Raw genomic sequence first — 19,707 nt, 5'->3', positions numbered from 1 at the left:
TATCCTATATATAATTTTTTAAAAGAATTTCAAATTTGTCTGTGACGTATTAGACAAAATTAAAGATTTATTGGTATATTAGACATAAAATTGAAAGTTTAACATATTAATAAATACTTTTAAAAGTTCAAAAACCAAGCAAATAAAAATCTCAAAATTTAGGGACTAAAATTTTAAAGTCTCGTCTAGTAATCATTTTATTTTATTTTTTTTGTTTTTTAAAATTAAACCTACGTAGACACTATTTCTATCTCCAAATTTCTTTCTTTTTTATACTTTTCATCGATGGGTTAAAAATCAAGCCAAATTTTGAGAACTAAAAAAAAAGTAACTTTCAAAAAGTTGTTTTTATTTTTGTAATTTGACTAAAAATTCAACCATTGTACTTAATAAAAATATAAATCATGGTAAGAATATGGGTGAAATATGTTTAATTTTCTTTAAAAAAAAAACAAATGTTTACCAAACAATACCTAATTTAACCTATTATTTTTCAACTAATATCTATGTTTACCAAACAAGACCTAATTTAATCCATTATTTTTCAACTAATATCTACTTTCCAAGTGTTACTTAGAAGGTTAGTGTCAACCTGAATACATATATTGAAATCCTCATTTTTGTTTTATTACAACAAAGTGAAGGATTGAACCTCCAACTTCTAGATACGAACGTCATGTCAATACCACTAAATCAAGCTCATTTTGTCTTTAAATCCTCACTTTTTTTTTTCTTTATATAATTATATATATATATTATATATATTTTTGGAATAACTCATCTTGACATGTAGTTGGACATGAGGGGAAAAAATCATCACATGGTTTGATTAGTCATTTGAGCATGTGAAAAGAAAAATAATTTGGGAGAATTAGATTCAAACCTCATCATAGTCATCTACTTTTTGTTTCTTTTTATGCGGATTGTAGAAATGAACTTTTGATTTTGGAGATGGTAACGAGTATTTTAAACTATTGAGTTATGTTCAAATTGATATGATATCACTTCTTAAAATATTAAAATCTCATATAAGTTTTTCTTTTAAGATGAATTTGAGATGAATTTATGATTTTTGAGATAATAATTGGTATTGTTATCTAAACTATTTCAATAGGTAGCACTTTTATATAACTAATAATTAAGTGTATAGTAAATTTTCAAAAGAATTGCAAATATAGCAAAATTTATCTATGATAGATTCTATCGCTGATAGACTCCAATGAGTGATAGACTCTATCGTTGACAAACTCCTATTAGTATTATGATCTGTCAGTGATAGGCCTTTGAGCTGGATCTAAATTTTGTTATATTTGCAGGGGAAAAAAATGTATTGAATTATATCTACTAATATTTTGGCTCTGATTGTTATATTTGCAGCTATCTCTTTTATCTACTGAGCTATACTTGGATTGACTATGTGATAGTCATCTCTTAAAATCTTAAATTCTCACAAGCTTTTTGACAACCAAATATTAAAAAAATTTACAGGTGTCTCGTGAAATTAGTCAAGACGTACATAATTAGTTGGACCAAAAACAATACTCACAAATATTAAAGTTAACAATGGGTAATAAAATAAGAATTGCTTGTAGAAACATTACTCCAAAAAAGAGATCTCTCTCTCTCTACATACCAACAAGAAAACCTTGAAGTCTAAGAATAATAAGATGAGTTGTTTGCTGAAAGATAAAACATTCTCAAAACCAGAGTTGAAAAATAAAGGGAAAAATGATTTGAAAAACCATAAAAAAATAATAAATAACAATAATTAAAAGAAAGAAGAAGAAGAAGAAGAAGAAGAAGAAAAGTAGGAGTTTTGGATATGAATAGTGGGAAGGTAAAGGAGATAGCTGCTGGGTTTGGTACTTTGAAGAGTGATTAATATTCAAACATTTAATTTCAAGCCAAAAAATTCCAACTTCATCATTGCACCAAGTTTGATTGTTCCACACGCCTATATTATCTATCCATACATATATTTTTCTTATTATATATATTTAATATTTTTTTTTACCCTATTCTTCTTTTTTTCTTAATTAATTATTAATCCCTATTATTGTGATTTATTGATTGATAATTAATGGTGGTCAATTTTTTTTAAAAAAAAATTGTTGCACTCTAGGAAACTTCGTCCTTCGATTCTTTACCTATTTTGTTCTATTCTTTTAGTACAATGGGTTGGAGATTTGAATCACGAATATCTCAATCGTTAATATATATTTATGCCAGTTGAGCCTAAACGCATTTTGGTACCTCACGTCTTGTTTAGTCATTATTTTTTTATACATCTTTTTAAACAAAAGAAAGATAAACAAGTGATTGTGCAACTATAATTTCTTATCAATTCAAATTAATTTTTCATGCATAGTGTATTTTGTGTGTTAAATTGAATAAATACTAGCCTAAATTTACTCAAATTTAATGGTGGATTTGAATGGTTTAGGGGAAAAAAGTATTTTTAGTGGGCGTATGAGATAAAGAGTGGAGTGGAATTGTTTAACCGCGGGATCTATAATATAAGAAGTTAATAAGTAATAAACTGACGTTTATAAGTCGTTGAGCGTACAAGTGAAACTCATTGGACTACTAAACAATGAGTGGAGTTGATATTAGTGAACGTTACTTCCGTATGTACCTTTAGAAGAAATAGTACTTCTTAAAAGTACTTTACAAGGTTTGAACCTAAAACAATGGGTGAAGTTAATTAGTGGACGCCTCTTAAATGTTTTTATTGATTTTGATAATATTTTTTTTACTATATAATTAAACACTATGAAAACTTTCATTAATATTTTTTAAGTGGTTAAAAGCTCTCATATCATCTTATTAATAGAAGTTCGAAAACAAAGAATTTTTCTTTTTTAAAAAATAATGTTATTTTTTATGTTTCATAAGTTTGAGAGCAGTGTTTACAAAACTTTTCACCTTTTAAGTTGTAAAATTCAAATACAATCTAAATATTATTTTCATGTAAAACAAAAAATTATACCTACCAAATAGAAATTCACTAATTAAATTCATTGGATTATGTAAATCTAAAAATACAAAAGCGAAATTGGATTAAATAGAGTCACTAGATGGTAAGCACGAAGAATAGTGAGAACGATGCTCTATTTTCTCCTCAATGGTTTTACTCATAGACCCTTAGGTTGTTTATTCAAGAAGACCCAAAATTAGGGCACACAAATAAATCTGAAAAAATAAAATGTAATATACACATGTCATAGTTTAATAGGAGAGGGCAATATTCCCTATAACAAATTCTCAACCAACATATGCTTTTGGAATTATTTTTCTGATATTCCTTTTGCTCAACTGACTGTAATGGATAGTATGCTTGGATTGTGTTGACTAGGTATTTGACTTGTTAACATGCTAAGTCATTTCCTTAATATCCCCCCTCAAACAAGAGAGGAGGTCCACGACACCAAGTTTGGAATGTAGATTTTCAAAATGAAACTAAGGGCTTATGAGACAATCAGCGAGTTAGTCGCTTGATGGTACATAGCGAAAGTCAAGAGCACCACCAAGTACTTTATCCCGCACAAAATGTATGTCAATTTCTATATATTTAGTCCAAGCGTGAAAGACAGGATTCGTGGCAAGAGCCCCAACACTAATGTTATCACACTAGAGAATTGGAGCTTGAGGGGACTTAAACCTTAGTTCAGATAAAAGTTGTTGAAGCCATGTAATTTCTACCAGGGCATGTGCAAGAGCCATGTACTCTGATTCGATGCTTGATCTAGCAACAACACTTTGTTTCTTTGATGACCAGAACACTATGTTATTTCGGAGGAATATGTAGTAAGCAGTTATGGATCAACGGTCATCAACGTTTGATGCCCAATCGGTGTCTGAATAGTCTGTTATCCGTGTGTCAGTACTTGGTTGTAGAAGTATACCATGATGTTTTGTGCCATTTATATATCAGAGAACACGTTTTACCACCTACCAATGGACATCAGTAGGGGCTCGAAGAAATTGACTTAGGTGATTAACAATGTAGAAGATGTTCGGTCGGGTGTGTGTAAAGTACTGTAACACCCCTATTATGCTCCAATACAAAAAGGGATCTTTAAGCAAAGTGTCATCAGTGATAGATAGGTGTTTTTCCAACAACATAAGAAGGTGGGGCTAGTTTGACATTGCTCATCTTCCATTTGAACAGTAGATCATCAACATATTTAGTTTGATTTAACATAATACTTGAGTCCATATAGTGTAGTTGAATGCCCAGAAAATAATTTAACTTCCCTAAGTCCTTCAGTGCAAAAGTAGAGTCTAAAGATATGATCGGTTTGGAGATCAAAGTATTATCATTGTCGGTTATAATAACATATTCGACATAAATGAGCATCAAAACAATAGAAGTATTCTTTTGAGAGATGAACAGTGATGTATCTGACCTTAAATTTGTGAAACTCCATAATAGTAGTGTACTTTTTAGGGTATTTGTCCAGGCCCATGGTGATTGTTTGAGGTCATATAAGGCCTTGTCTAGACGACATTCATAGTCAGGGAATTTGGAGTTGTCGTAGCCGAATTTAGAGTTGTTGTAGCCTGGGGGTTGATGCATGTAGACTTTTTCATCAAGTTTTCCATTTAGGAAGGCATTATTGAAGTCTCGACGAATTACACACTATTTTGAAACAACCAAGCTAAGAACAACTCGAGTATTAAAAGCTTTAATAATAGAACTAAAGATTTCAAAGAAATCAATACCCGGACTCTGATGAAATTCTTTGGCAATGAGACGTGCTTTGTATCATTGAATTGACCCATCTGTGTTTCGTTTTATAGGAAAGATCCACTTATTTTTAACGACATTCTAATGAGATTGTGGATGAACAAGTGTCCAGGTTTGATTTCCTAGGAGAGCTTAGTACCCATTGTCCATGGCGGCTTTCCACTATGGTGTAGATAATGTTGGGGATGATGCCCTAAACTCTCATGTCCTGTAGTTTGTAAATACAGTTTTATACGAACGCTTGTGATATATAATATATGATATTTTCTTCACTACTTATCTTTGAACATTGGATGTTTTATTTGCATTACCATAAACCAATAAACTAAAATCCCTAGTTGTCATTATGTAACTTAAGCATGTTTGTAGAGGCATACAAGTGGATCATGTCTTAAGTGATAACTAAAATAGTTTGTAGTATATGGATATAGGAGGGAAACCTTATCCTGGTAACGCTAGGGATGCGGCCCGCTTTGTAGAATAGTTACAAGTGTTGTGACTTGCTACAGATGGTCTGATCCTGATCATTCATGTGGGGATGTGCGAGCGGGGGCGTCCTATACAAAGAGTTTGTATAAGACCTGACCATGAAGTGTTAACGTCTCGTTATATAACTTCGTTTATGATAGAGACTTCGCTTCACTAGGATGACCATAGGTAACATGACCTCAATCCTGAGTGAGTTGGGAACTTCTTCCTTTGAGGGTGGTCCTTTGATTTGCATGGGTGTGAATGGCCAGATCGCCAACTCAAACCTACCACTTTGAGGATTCGTCTGATTTGGGAGCTGGGAACTCAGCTACACAAGATGGAATTCACTCCTTCCCCAAAGCAGGGGTAAGTCGATAGATTACTCCCTTAAGGGCTGATCCCGAGGTTTGAACGATGTGACGCCACACACCTTCTCATGGCCAAAAAGGTGTCCACACACAGTAAGACTATGTTGTATTGTTCATTAGAAGGATCAGTGGTACTTAAGGAGTGAGATGTAACTACAGGGGCAAAATGGTAAATTGGCCTAGTTGTACTTACAAGCATCTGTGAAGAGTTATCTTAATGTTGATTGGTTATATCCAATGGACACATAAATATATCTGTGGTAAGAAGAGTTCAGTTGTCAGTCTTTAGTGGAATGCTTGGCAGTTAACGGATGGTGGATCTCGTGGCTAAAGAGTTTAATCAGCTATTCACGTACCGTTAGAGCTTTGAGCCATAGGTCCATAAGGTCCCCTTGGTAGCTCAATGGATTCAAGTTGAGAATTAGTTTTTAGGTTAGTTTGAAATGTTCAAATTGACAAGAAGGAATTCAATTATATATGATATAATTGAATTGGTTGATTATATATGATGTGATTGACGTTATATATGAGATACATTAATTAGAGAAAAATGGATATAAATATTATTTATATCTAGTGGAAGATAAAACACTGTGGTTTATATGTGATATTAAACTATAGGTTAATGAATATAATATGATTATATTTATTATTTTAATTTGACAATTATGGGATAATCGTGCACGTCGTTTTCTTTGTAACCGTATGTTAGTGGAAAGTTTGATTCAGTTTTCGTAATTGAAGAATAAAATAAAAATGGTTTTCATTTTGCAAAAGATCCCGTAAACTGAGAGACTATACGATAGCTCGAATTTACTACACGATCGTATACACACGCGCGCATCTTTTTAAATGATTACCTGTGTTTTACTAAATGATCATCCAGCGCCGAGCATTTACTAAATGATCGTATAGACGATCGCAACCTATTTATTACATGATCGTGTACTTCTTCTAAACGATCAAGCACATTCTATACGATAGACCCTACCCTTCTCCCATTTGCTTGGTCGTTGTATACGATCGTCATATCCTCCTACCCTCTACCAAATCCCAACAGAGCTCACTCTTTGGATTCTCACACCGAGAATACCGAGAGTTCCAAATGGTGGTGTCATCTCCATCTTTTTTCTGTTCATGTGTAGACAACTGGTGGTGTTGGTGGACGATAGTATGGAAGTTCCAGCGAGAGCAAGAGGAGTCGTTCCTTGGAGAGAGCGAGATTCGTTGTGAAGAAAAGTTCTTCAACTAGTACGTATCTCTTCTCTTTGTTGTTAATTGTTCTAAGCATGCCAGTAATTTTGTAGTACGATGCAAATCTGTCTGTGTGAACGTAAATGTGGTAACTATATCACAATGTCTTTGGAAAGATCCGCTTCCGCTCAGAGGTACTCTTACATAAGAGTTCCTTCAGATAACACATCAGAAATGTACGTTGGTTCCATCATTATTCAGTTGTGAGAAACTTTAGAGACCCATACCTTGGGTTTTAAGATTCTGGCCTTCCCTCTTGTGATCATCGAATGAGAGGGTTAAGGAATGGGGTGGGGTAGAAGGGAAGATGGGAGGTCTGTAAAAGATAGGGATTGGGACGAGTCAAGGGAGAGGAATGTTGAAGATGGGCACAGTTGAAAGTTGTTCTGACACTAGGCTGAAGGGGTGTGAGTGGAAGACACCTCATATGGAGCATTGGGTTGAGGAATTGGGTTTAAAGGAGAAAGGATTGATTGGTTCATATTATGGGTTGTGGCATACGAGTGGTCATTAGATGTATATGGGCATGAGGATGATATTGGGCTTGAGTTGGGAGTTGGGTCCATTAGATGTATATGGGCATGAGGATGATATTGGGCTTGAGTTGGGAGTTGGGTCTTGGTTATAGGTATAGGCTACGGATGAAGGTAATGATAAAAATGGTTGATCAAGCCAAGCTCATGAATGAGTTGGAAGGTTGGAGGAGGGCTGGTCTATAGTTCGGGGTTGAATGAAAGAGGTGGAGAACGAGAATTCTACTTCATTGAATATCATATGTTTGGTAATGAATAGCTTATCACGATTTTTGATGCATTTGTATCCTTTATGTGAGGAGCTTGGTCTCAGATAAACACATTTTTCAAAATGGAAATCAAATTTGTGAGATTGATAAGGACGAATGCAAGGAAAACAAGCGCATTCGAATATAGGTAAGTTATGCACACTTAATTTTTTTTTTTTCTTTAATAGTACCTCCATTGGTGACTTTCCAGAGAAAATTGGTATATAGAAAGACCGTTGATTAACTGAGTTGCTGAAGCAAAGACATCCCACCATAAATATAATGACATAGAGGCTTGGGCGATCAATGTAAGACTAGTTTCCACAACTTGTCAGTGTTTCATTTCAGCTCTTCCATTTTATTCAGATGTATGAAGGCAAAATAACCTTGTTTGAATACCTAATTGTTTGCATAGTTGCTGAATTTTTATATATTCTCCCCCATTTTCGAATTACAGAACTTTAATTCTCAAATTAAATTCAGTTTTCACCATGTTTAAGAAGTGTTTGAAGACTATCATAATATCAATTTTTAATTTTAAAGGGTATACCCAAATAAATTTGTTGAAATCATCAAGAAATAAAATTTAGTATCGAAAACCATCAGTGAACAACATCAGAGTTGGACCCCATACGTCGATGTGTATAAGATCAAACAATTTTGATGCACGAGAAGCATAGTTTGAAAATGCAGTAAATGGGATTTTCCTAATTGACAAATTGAGTCAAATTCAAAGGTTTCATTTGCTTTAATCGACAAATTACATCCTTTAGCTATTAAATAAAAAACTCATGAAGAATGGTGACCTAAATAATGTTGCCATATATCCTTTGACACAACACTATTAACTCTAATATTAGAAAGAACAAATGCTAAAAGAACATCGTTATTTTTGTTCACAACCGTCTGGTGGTTTGAAATTTTCTCGGATATCTTTTGACACAGCACTCTCGTAGCATTTTCAGTCTTCATGGTAAGAGCCTCTTCCAGTTGGTATAATCCATCTTTGAGGGTTCCCTTCAAAACCACTCGACCTGTAACCTTGTCTTTTACAAGACAATAACAATCATGAAATTCAACATAACCATAATTGTCTTGAGCAAGTTTTGATACACTAACCAGATTTATTAGCAATTTCAAGAATAAATAATACGCTATTTAGACTAAGTAGAGAATTTCCATTAATCAAAACTAATTTACCAACAGAAGCTATGTTTAATTGTTTTCCATTACCCACTATCACTAACTCATAACTAATTTACCAACAGAAGCTATGTTTAATTGTTTTCTATTGCCCACTATCATTACCTCATTACCTCTATATTCTACAAGATTATTGAGGCTGTTATAATCAATAGTGACGTGGTTGGTTGCACCATTGTTTGCATACCAGTTTGAGTCCGGAACACCATCGTCGTTGGTCACAAATGGATTACTATTATGTGAAGTCACGAATGTAGTAGAAGACTTATCAAACACCATCGTCGTTGGTCACAAATGGATTACTATTATGTGAAGTCACGAGTATAGTAGAAGACTTACCATTATTAGTATTAAATGAATTGTTACTTCATTGCTACTTTTGTTGTTGGTGGTGGGAATAAATTTCTTTCATATCTTGATAAAAGACATAGGTCGAGTGATCGAATATGCCACATACTTGACAGGTTGGAAGATTTCCATTTGATCGGCCTCTTTCACGTCCTCTGTTTCCATTTTGGGTTTGATCACCAAGATTGTCATTGAATGGTGCGCATCCCCCGTTTTTTTTATTCACAGTCTGAGGATGTTTTCCTCCAAAGCCTCTTCCTCCACCAGCCATATTGATGGATAGATTAGTGTCGCCATTAACTCGTAGCAGGTTCTGATAATCCAGCCGTCGTTCATAAGTCAACAATTCAGATTGCATTTCTAGCCACGATGTTTCCAGTCTCCCTTGTAATGTTGCAACCACTGGGTTAAAGTTTTCATCTAGTCCCAAAAGAACTTGAGAGACAAAGGCTCTTATAAGAACAGGGCTTCCCGCTTGGCCTAAGTTTTTAGAATGCAACTTCATCAAACGTAAATATTCAGACATACGAAGATTACATTTTCTTTAGTGTTTAAAATTTTGTCTGAGACAATCCTCCTTCGCTCTTGACTGAATACCAAAAAGCTCATGTATAGCTTCCCAAAAGCCCTTTGAATTTTCATACCCCATCAGTTGTATAGCAATTTCAGGGGTCATTGAGTTGTAGAGTCACCCAAGGAGTAGTTGATCCACAACAACCCAGGCCTCATGGTGAGGATTAAGTCCTCCAGTTGTTCCAGGACTTGTGAACTCCCTATGAGGACTCGAGCTTGAAGCTTTAGTGACTGTTGTTCCTTTAGTCACAGTGGTTTCAGTGGTGTTCCGACTTAGATAGATTGGTAGACATTGTATTGACCCAGTCAGTACCCTTCCAATCTATATCTACGGAGGATTGGAAGAGCCAAATTTTTCCACAAAAGAAAATTAGCTCGATCCAATTTAATCATAGTGATCTGGTGGAGGAATTGATTAGGCGAGGACAACACAAAGAAAGGTGAGAACGTTGCTCTATATTTCTCCTCAATGATTTTACTCACAAACCCTTAGGTCATTTATAAAAGAAGCCCCAAAATTAGGACCCACAAATAAAACAGAAAAAATAAAATGTACATATGTCATAGTTTAATAGGAAAGGAAAATATTTCCTATAACAAATTCTCGACCAACAGATGCTTTTGGAATTATTTTCTTGATATTCCTTTTGCTCAGTTGACTATAATGGATGGTATGCTTAGATTTTGCTGACTGGGTATTTGACTTGTCAACATATTGAGTATTTCCTTGATAGATCGAACCTCGACCTTTTTTACTATTTTATTTTTGTTTCTCAAATTTCAATATATTTTCGTGACTTTAAGTGATAAAAATAGCCTTTTATCATTAATTTTCATTAAACATTTAGCGAAAATTTTGATTGGTTTCAAAAACCAATACTTAAATCTATTAATTGCATATATAACATAATAGTTTGCCTATCTAGAAGTAGAACTCTATTAACAAAGGAATCCAACAAAAAAAAAAAAAAAACACAAACAAACAAAGAAGAAAGAAAACTTAAATAAAATTAAATTAAAGCCTACGTTAAGTAATTGTTTTTTTTTTAAAAAAAAAAATCAATGTTTGCCTACAAATCCAGTTAACTCTAATGTATTTGACTAGTTTGGTATATATCCTCGATGAAGTGATTACAGGTAGAATTTTATCACTTTTTCATATATTATTGAACTAAAAACTATTTACCTCCACACTACGAAATAAAAGCTTCCTCTGAACTATGTTTGTATTCACCAACATTAATTTTCATTATAATATTAGCAATAAGCATGTGGTACAATTACAATTTTAGTTCATAAACTTCCAAATTTTTATCTATGTGATTCATGATTGTCTAATAAATCCTTAAACGTTCAACTTCGTGTTTAATATAATAGAGCGACCTATAAACTTTCAATACATGTTGTGTCTAATAAACTTCCAATTTTGTGTTTAGTAGATTCATAAATTTAAAAGAAAAAGAATTAAAATCCACAGACTAAATTGTTAATTTAACCTAAACATAATTATTATTGCTTTGATAGAAGATATAAAATGTGCTCAATAAAAGCATTTCATTGGGTTCCCCGGATAATTCGCCCAACATAACTTAGCTAACATAGAATTGGAAAATTTGCATAAACCACTCAACTTTTAATTTGATCAATCACCCTTCTAAAATTTATGGTTTGTTCCAATTACACCCCTCTACTTTTAATTTGATCGATTAGTCATCCATTGTTTGTTATTGGTTGCAATCAACTTCTATAATTTGTTAAAATTTTACATTTATCCTCATTCGTGAACTTTTTTTTAATTGAAGGAACCTCCGATGGAATTTAATCTTACGGTTATATCAATATCAATACTAATATATGGAGTTGATTGAAACAATTAACAAACTACAAAGACTAATTAATGGAGGTCACATTTACACCAATGAAAATGTAATAAAATCGTGGTAATGTGAAAAATGGACCCATTTGATTACCTTTGTGTTGTTTACTTGTGCCTTGCATCCGTATTAACACATGGGCCCACTTCCAAATCTGTAATAAAAAAATTGCAAACGGATTGACGAGTGAAGCGTGCTCAATCCAGTTGCGTCTGGAAATTACATCGTGTTGTTATGGTTATCATTATTGTTACTGTTTTAGGGGAAAATTATGAATTTTTAACACATTTACCATCATCGTTATTGTTACTGTTTGACTCTCAAAGGTAATAGTAACCATAAACATGAAAAAATTCATAATCTTGAATAAATATGATTAAAAGCAATCCAATTACATTTGCTTTGCTTTAGAGGTGTAATTGCAACAAACCATATAGTTTAGATGCGATGGATCAAATTAAAAGTCAAGAGTGTAATTGTAACAAACCTCATAGTTCAAGAGTGCTTTATATAATTTTCTCTTAAAAAACTAACATAAAATTTGTATGGTTAAAAAACACTTTTAATCCCTAAACTTTCATGAAAATAACAATTTAGTCCATGAACATTGGCTTCTAACGATTTAATCTTTGTACTATCAATTTTGTAATAATTTAGTCCATGTATTTTTAAATTCATAACAACTTAGTCCATAACATAAATAAAGTTATCAAAATTAGATGTCAATTTTTATTATTTTATGATGTAAACTTTGTATTTTATAAAAATAAGTCTCTAATTAGTTTATCTATTTATTTATACAATAAATCTCATTAAATCTTAATACTAATTTCTACAATAGGGATTAAATTGTTGCAAATTTTAAACTACAAGAACTAAATTGTTACATAATAAAGTTCATGGATTAAATCATTAAAAATTTAAAGTTTAAGGACCAAATCGTGACAAATCAAAATTTAAAGACTAAGGCCTCTTTGGGTAACATTTTGTTTTTTGTTTTAGTTTTTTAAAATTATGCCTATGGACACTACTCATACATCCAAATTTCATTTTTTTGTTATCTATTTTTCACTAATAGCCTAAAAATTCAAGTCAAATTTTGATAAATAAAAAAAAAAAAAAAAAACTTTCAAAAAGTTATTTTTGTTTTTGAAATTTGACTAAGAATTAAACCATTATTCTTAAGAAAGATAATATAGGTTTAATTTTAAAAAATTAAAAAAAATCAAATAATTACTAAAAGAAACCTAAATTATTATTTTTATAAAATTTAAAGACTAAAAATTATTTTTAACACTGGACATCGGAAGTTAATTTCCCTCGCCCGACCCCACATGGGGCAAAATCGCAAATGGTCCGGACCGAACCCTAGCTCTTCCTACGGCTCTAGGTTCCTTTTAGGTTTTTTCTTTTCTTTTTTTTTTTTTTTTTTTTTTTTTTGGTGTCATTGTGATCGTCTTCTAATTCTGCATTGTTCGTCATCTACTTGCTGCCCCTTTGCCATCATGAGTCCTACTGTCATCATTGCTATGGAAAGCCTCTCTTTCTCTCTCATCTCCTCTTCTTCCTCCCCTTCTTCTTCTTCTCTCTTCCATTTCTTCTTCTATTTATACTCTCAATCCCCTTCTTCCGCCATTTCTAACCATTTCTCCACCTCCACACCATCCCAAAAATGTGCGATTCTTCGCGATTGATCCTTACTCCTTCCTATTTAGCTTGCCGCCATCGCCGCCGCCCCGTTCGAGTTTACAGGCTCTTGAGGTGATTGATTTGATTTTCTTCTTCTTCGTTTTCTCTGATTCTGTTATTTACACTCTTCATGATTCGTTTTCAGGAGGATGAAATTCGCCAAGGAAGAGGTTGAGAGAGAAATGGAGATTAAGAATTTGAAACTGTACATGGAGAATCAAAGCATTATTGAAGAGAACGAGAGATTGAGAAAGAAAGCGTTTCTTCTTCATAAAGAGAATCAGGTTTTGTTATCTCGACTCCAGAATTTCTCCAATCATAAACCATCGCAGCCTAGCTCCGATTTGAGTGACTGCGGAAGGGAAATTAAACAAAATCATCTGTAATCAAAGAATCAAGTAGATGATCTCTCGACCTTTGATAATTTTCTTGCTACTGATTTCTTCTTTTTTTACTACGATTAATTCCTTGGTTTGTAATCTGTTGTTTTGACAATAAATTAGGTTTTTTATTTTGAGGGGAAGGGAATAAAGGGTCAAATTCGGTTATTAGGGGATAGATTTTCAGAATATAGTTAGTCGTGTGATGAAATATTATCATGAAGCAAAAACTCTGTAGTTTGTACTGTTAAATTCGATCTATCTAAATTCTCCATTGATGAACCTTTCTTTTTGTCATCAAATTCCATTGAAGAAGCTTTGGTTGGTTTGATCTTTGAAGCAAGAGAATGATTTGGTTTTTTGGCCTAAAACTTGAATCAAATCGGTTGAAATAAGATTAACTCTAACTTTTTGGATCAAATCATAGAATTTAGGAGTGAATTAGTTATCCATAGAATTTAGGAGTGAATTAGTTATTTAACCTTGACATATTCTAATTTTTATATTAGTAAATTTTAACTTTCTTTTTTCTTTTTCAGCTACCATTCAAATATACAATTTTAAATCTTCCTCGTTCCAAATCATATCTCAAACTAAAATCACATCTCTTAGACTTTTTTTTTAATTCAAATAGATGGTAAAATCCTAAATTTTCATGAGTTAATCAATTTAGAATCTTTATTTCGATTATTTTTTAAAATCATTCATGTATTAATTCTCAAACGTGTATAGACTTATCCAAATGTCGGTTTTTCAAAAAGGGCAATTAGAAGAAAAATGTAGGGATGATTCTCAAAAGAAATTATGGATAAGATTCTACTATAAAAATTTGGCGTGTTGGCGCTTGAATCTCATTTGTGTTGTGCTTTATTGCATGTCATTCATGAACTTGACCTCTAGCCCGCTTCTATAGTACGGTCTTGGGTTACTTCAAATTGACGTGCATAAGTGATACTTGTACCAATGTGATGTCAAGCCTATTGCATTTTGATGCTTTAGTTAATATTACTTACCCTATCCTTTGAGATTTGGACTTTGCCTTAGCAATTGATACAATTATAAGTTTAATATGAAGTTTTTTTTTCAAATGGAATATAATAGAAGTGGTAAATTGATACACCTACAAAAATTCAGTATTTGAATTGATATAACCCCTACAGTTTAAAGGTATATATTGATATTTTGATATTTTTTCGATGTTTTAAACTCTATCGGTAAATATAAGAATAGGAATAAGAAATAATGAATGATACATTATTTAAATCCAAGTAAAGTGTAATTCAATTAAAAGTCAATCGTTTACGTTAATATAATTCTTGAATGATCAAATTCGATGTCAGATGTTGGATTTGTCCCCCATAAAAAGAAAACACAACTTAAAAAATCCTACCAATATAGTATAGTAACATGCTCAAATGCATTTTCTAGTTTCCACGTTAATTATATATATATATATATATATATATTGATTTATTCATAAATTTAAATGAAAAACAAAATCACAAATCGTAGTATATATTTTATGCAGGTTGTACTATGATAATTTACCATTTTGGTTTATAAAAATTCTTAAATAGAATTTAAATTTGCATAAAAGTATTAAATAAAAAAATGAGTAAGATGCATGAGATCTTAAATAGGAAGTTCTAAATCACTAATGGTCCATTTGAATTGAATTAAGAAAACAGCGTTTTAAATAAATAATAAATAAATAAATAAATAAAAAGAAATTCATTTTTACTTAAACACTTTTGATTAAAAAAAATAATTAAACTATATTTGAAAAGATATTTTGAGTTATTGCCAAGCAATTCAAGTCTAAACCATAATAATAGTGTTTATAGTTGAACTTTAGAAGTCATCACCCATTAACTTCATCTATAGATTGTTCGATTCTATCCAACTTTCAATTTCTTTGAAAAATATTCCAAGGGTTACTTTAATGGTGGGACAAATGTGTATATATATAACGAACAGAATCTAAATAAAAACAATAATATTTGAGCTCGAGACTTATGACACGATAAAATATTGAGATTTGTTAGACTTGTTTTTTTAGCTGAAGAAGTTGATAAACAAGTACTTTTATAGATAAACACAAACTTAAAAGCTGTTTTTTTTTCCAATAAAAATAGTAGTAAAATAATTATAAAACAGTTGGCAAGTCGTCTGGTTCAATAAAGTGGGGAGGGGAATAAGAACAATTAATTATATTCAAAAATAAAAAATATATTTTTGGATTTCTAAAGATTAGGAAAAAAAACCCTTTTGAAAATAATAATCTCATGTAAAAACGAGAATAATTGTTTTTTTTAAAAAAAAATAGAACGTAACGTAAGGGGAAAACTAAAGATATATTTTTTTAAAAAAAAATTGAAAATTGCCACTCAGAATCAAGAACAAGATAGCTCAACAGAATGAGGCCAACCAACAGGCATCCTCATTTAATAAACACATTAGACGCCAAGAAACGAGTTGAAGACTTGAAATACACGTCCATTCATTGATATTATTATTACTACAAATTCTAACACACAAAACTGATAACAGCCCTACTAGAGAGACAACGTAAAAGAAACCTTAAGATTAATGGCATGGAATAGACCTCAAAAACTTGTAGAAGCAAGGCAGCATCTAAGGCCTCGACAACTCTTGGCAAGGAACCGTGCCACTAATACCGACTAACCAAAATGAAATCATCATCATCAAGAACTTGTACATCTTTTATGCCGACAAAATGCTCGCGCCCAATTTGCTTGACCAAGTTCACAAACTCCTCTCTCTTTGCTTTTGGAAGAGGTACATATGGTAGCCTAAACACAGGTCTCACGACTCCGAGTTGAGCGAGAGCTGTATTCAAGCCAATTGGGTTGGGTTCAAAGAACAGCCAGTCCATCAAAGGCAACAGCTTTGCATTTAGGGAAGGGTTCTTCCCTTCAAACATGAGCTCTCTCATTAAACCAGGCACCAAGTTGCTAGTAACAGAAATAACTCCAGTTGCTCCATGATTCCACCTAGCATCGTGACATTGATCGTCGTTTCCACTCCAGACCACAATTCCTTCGTCGGTATACTGCTTGACGCGATCGTTTCCAACACATTCCTTCACACCTGCAAGATTGGCACTTTGAGCAACAGTTTGAATGACTTGTGGGGGAATATCTTGGCCAGTTCGTGGTGGTACGTTGTATATAATAGTGGGGCCCATAGAAAGCACACAATTGAAGTGCGAGATCATTCCCTCAATGGAGGTTTTTCCATAATAAGGATTTATATGAAGGGCAGCGTGCATTCCAACAGCAAATCCCTGCTCCGAAGCATGAATTGCTTCTCTTGTAGAGTTACTTCCAGTGTTGCCTATAACCTTGATTGATCCACCAAAACAGTTGACAGTGTGACCAATAAGCATTATGTGCTCATCCCAGCTCATCAACTGACCTTCACCAGTCGTGCCACCTACGATCACACCATCAGCTCCATTTTCAATCTGCCGATTCACCAAGGCATCATATGCTTCAAGATCAAATCTACCATCGGGAAGATAAGGTGTTTTAATGGCAGTTACAAGTCTGAGAGACTTGATATCATCTGCTGATGTCCTGAAATAAAATTTAGAGAAATTGGGCCAATCTATGAATACTTTATGATGCAGGTGATAAACCAGTACAGAATCATAATAATAATATTTTAGAGCCAGGAAAACAATCCAGACATTGTCTATATTAGTCTATCACATTGTTAATAGCTAGCTAGTCACATCTCACAGCAGTTGTTGTATCGAGAATATTTACTATTGAATTCACATCATAGACAAAATCCCACGACAGTATCTCAAAAAAAAAGGGTGGATGCCATGGGTAATAGATGCCTGGGAATGAGATGGAAATGTTATAAATTTAATTTAAACATTAAAATTTTAAATAAATAAAATAAATGTATCAAATAAAAACAAAATATTAGAAAAAGGAGGAGAAAAAAAGAAAGGAAAAGGAGATTTAGAAAAGCCTTACTTTTGGACGGTATCAAATTCCCTTTGACATGAATATTAAGAAAGCATGAGAATCACTTATTCCCATGTCCCATCCCATCTTTGAGACGCTTTTTTTTTAAATCTTGTACCAAACAAGGGCCTTGTTCGTATATCCATTCCCCATTCCTACGTTCATTACCTACTCAATTTCCTTGATCCTAAAGGAGCCCTTAATTCTTGAAGAGCAGACAATTGTCACAAAATATCTAATCAATCAAAGAAAGCATGCAAGCTTCCTCTTTTGTTACCTTACACCCACCGAGGAAACTTGACCTCTGTGATGAAAAATAATTTTAACACAACAACTACTGACATGAACTGGAGAAAACTGAACGCAAAAACTAGAATTTCCTAAACATTCACTGCAAATAAACTGATAAGAATACGCCAAACACTTAAAGCCAAACGCTACCTAATGCAAACAGCCCACATGTAAACACAATTAGAAATACTATTTACAAACATTAGCATAGTTCACTAAGAGGAGGGAGGGTTCTTCCGAACTTAATATCCATATTCCATAAGAGGAGTGGCGGTTTGGCATAGAAAGAATTCGAGAAATTAAATACCTCACCTGTTCTTGACTTCCAAACTCCGCATTGGGAGATGTAAATTGGGTAGGATGGCAGCCTGTGGAGATCTCCATCCGGCAGCCCTCTTGGTACAGTGTCTGACAATAACGAAGGAAGTGGCATTAGCAAGTACATAAATTTACAAGTAGTGTTCAAACGGCCCTCCATTTCCAATTGAACCAATCATTCACAATGAACCAAATTGATATTCTATGTTAAATTTCATTCACTTTAGAAAATTTTAAAACAAGAGTATTAATCAAAATAGGAAGAATCTAACGTTCCTTGGCAGATCATTGGCGAGAAAACTTTAATTTATCTCCTTCTGTTTTCTTTTCATACTAGAAGATTTAAAAAAAACAAGCAGACAGAACCATCATTGAATTATATGTATCACTAGTATGTTTGTTGCAATAATTAAATGGAGACAAGGAACTACATGTAATTTTATGAAGTACAACCCCACAACCACAACTGATTACAATCACAACGATGGAATAACTCTAGTCAACGTCCGGTTGAAACCTTGATGACCAGCATACGGATAAAGTATCCATATCTTTAAAATAAAATATGTCAAAGCCAGCTACTAAAATTGCGTGTATGAATTCATTTCAAGTAAATCCAAAAAAGTTAACGCGTTGTTTAATAATTAAACCGAAAAATGGTAGGTAAACCTCTTGTAGCTGTCGTTACAACTGGGACGCGGAAACTGAAGAGCATGTTCCCGCCAGCACGCCGCATAGCCTTTAACACTGGCCATCTGGAACAGCCAACCGAAAACAAAACTTTCACTGATGATGAAGCTTCTTCACGGACCAACCAGCTGCCGGATTCGATACCGGAAAATAAAAACCACCGAGAAAAATACGTGGGAGTCCTGAAGTCTACAGAATGATGATGGCGGCGATTGTGATTGCAGCAGTGGTCGAGATTGTGGTCGAACTAGCTCCGGTGACAGAACGTCGGAGGGAGCTGCCGGAGAAGTTCATCTGATTGACTTTGAATTGAGAAATGCTTTTGATTGGAGCAGAGGAAGAGTGAAGGCTTTGAAATTTGAAGGGAGGAGGTAAGTGGAAATGGCTGATCATGGCTAGGGCTAGGGTTTGGAATATTTGGATGGGCTTTTGATTCTGGGTAAGGGAAAATTGGGCTTGCGGTTTGGGTCGAGCCCAATAACGAGGTATTGGAATGGGCCGAGATCAGCCCATGTGTTTAAATGAAAAATAGCCGTTAACATTTTTAAATATCAAAATATGACTTTTTAATTTGCATTACTCTCAGTGGAGAGAGGGCTTGAGTTTTTTTGAGAAATAAGTCAATATCCAAAAACTTAAAGGGATGAGGTGAGCATTGGTCGGTCGGAGTCGATTTTCTGACTAAATCGCCACCGAACTGATTGTGGTCGGTTTAG

The 19,707-nt window shown here is 33.3% G+C and overlaps 2 protein-coding genes across 2 annotated transcripts; one reads left to right on the top strand and one right to left on the bottom strand.

Annotated features, from left to right (window-relative positions):
- The first annotated feature begins 13,073 nt into the window (after window positions 1-13,073).
- LOC120088106 (protein LITTLE ZIPPER 1-like) lies at window positions 13,074-13,975 on the top strand. The gene is made up of 2 exons (XM_039045176.1): window positions 13,074-13,383; window positions 13,457-13,975. The coding sequence occupies exons 1-2, from the start codon at window positions 13,295-13,297 to the stop codon at window positions 13,695-13,697; spliced, it is 330 nt and encodes a 109-aa protein (XP_038901104.1). The 5' UTR covers window positions 13,074-13,294; the 3' UTR covers window positions 13,698-13,975.
- Window positions 13,976-16,100: 2,125 nt separating this feature from the next.
- Window positions 16,101-19,386, bottom strand: LOC120086371 (4-hydroxy-tetrahydrodipicolinate synthase, chloroplastic-like). The gene is made up of 3 exons (XM_039042992.1): window positions 18,971-19,386; window positions 18,296-18,391; window positions 16,101-17,290 (listed from the first exon to the last, which is right to left on the bottom strand). The coding sequence occupies exons 1-3, from the start codon at window positions 19,054-19,056 to the stop codon at window positions 16,363-16,365; spliced, it is 1,110 nt and encodes a 369-aa protein (XP_038898920.1). The 5' UTR covers window positions 19,057-19,386; the 3' UTR covers window positions 16,101-16,362.
- Between the last annotated feature and the right edge of the window lie 321 nt (window positions 19,387-19,707).

Source organism: Benincasa hispida, chromosome 1, assembly GCF_009727055.1.
Source record: "Benincasa hispida cultivar B227 chromosome 1, ASM972705v1, whole genome shotgun sequence".
NCBI lineage: Eukaryota > Viridiplantae > Streptophyta > Magnoliopsida > Cucurbitales > Cucurbitaceae > Benincasa > Benincasa hispida.
This window is presented reverse-complemented; position numbering and strand designations above follow the sequence as displayed.

Bases quoted from the DNA above. Each gene is read 5' to 3' on its own strand.
- LOC120088106 (XM_039045176.1), top strand. From the start codon at position 13,295: ATGTGCGATTCTTCGCGATTGATCCTTACTCCTTCCTATTTAGCTTGC. The intron at 13,384-13,456 runs GTGATTGATTTG...ATTCGTTTTCAG, and splicing joins CGAGTTTACAGGCTCTTGAG to GAGGATGAAATTCGCCAAGG.
- LOC120086371 (XM_039042992.1), bottom strand. From the start codon at position 19,056: ATGGCCAGTGTTAAAGGCTATGCGGCGTGCTGGCGGGAACATGCTCTT. The intron at 18,392-18,970 runs GTTTACCTACCA...CGTTATTGTCAG, and splicing joins TGTAACGACAGCTACAAGAG to ACACTGTACCAAGAGGGCTG. The intron at 17,291-18,295 runs GTGAGGTATTTA...ATTTTATTTCAG, and splicing joins AGTTTGGAAGTCAAGAACAG to GACATCAGCAGATGATATCA.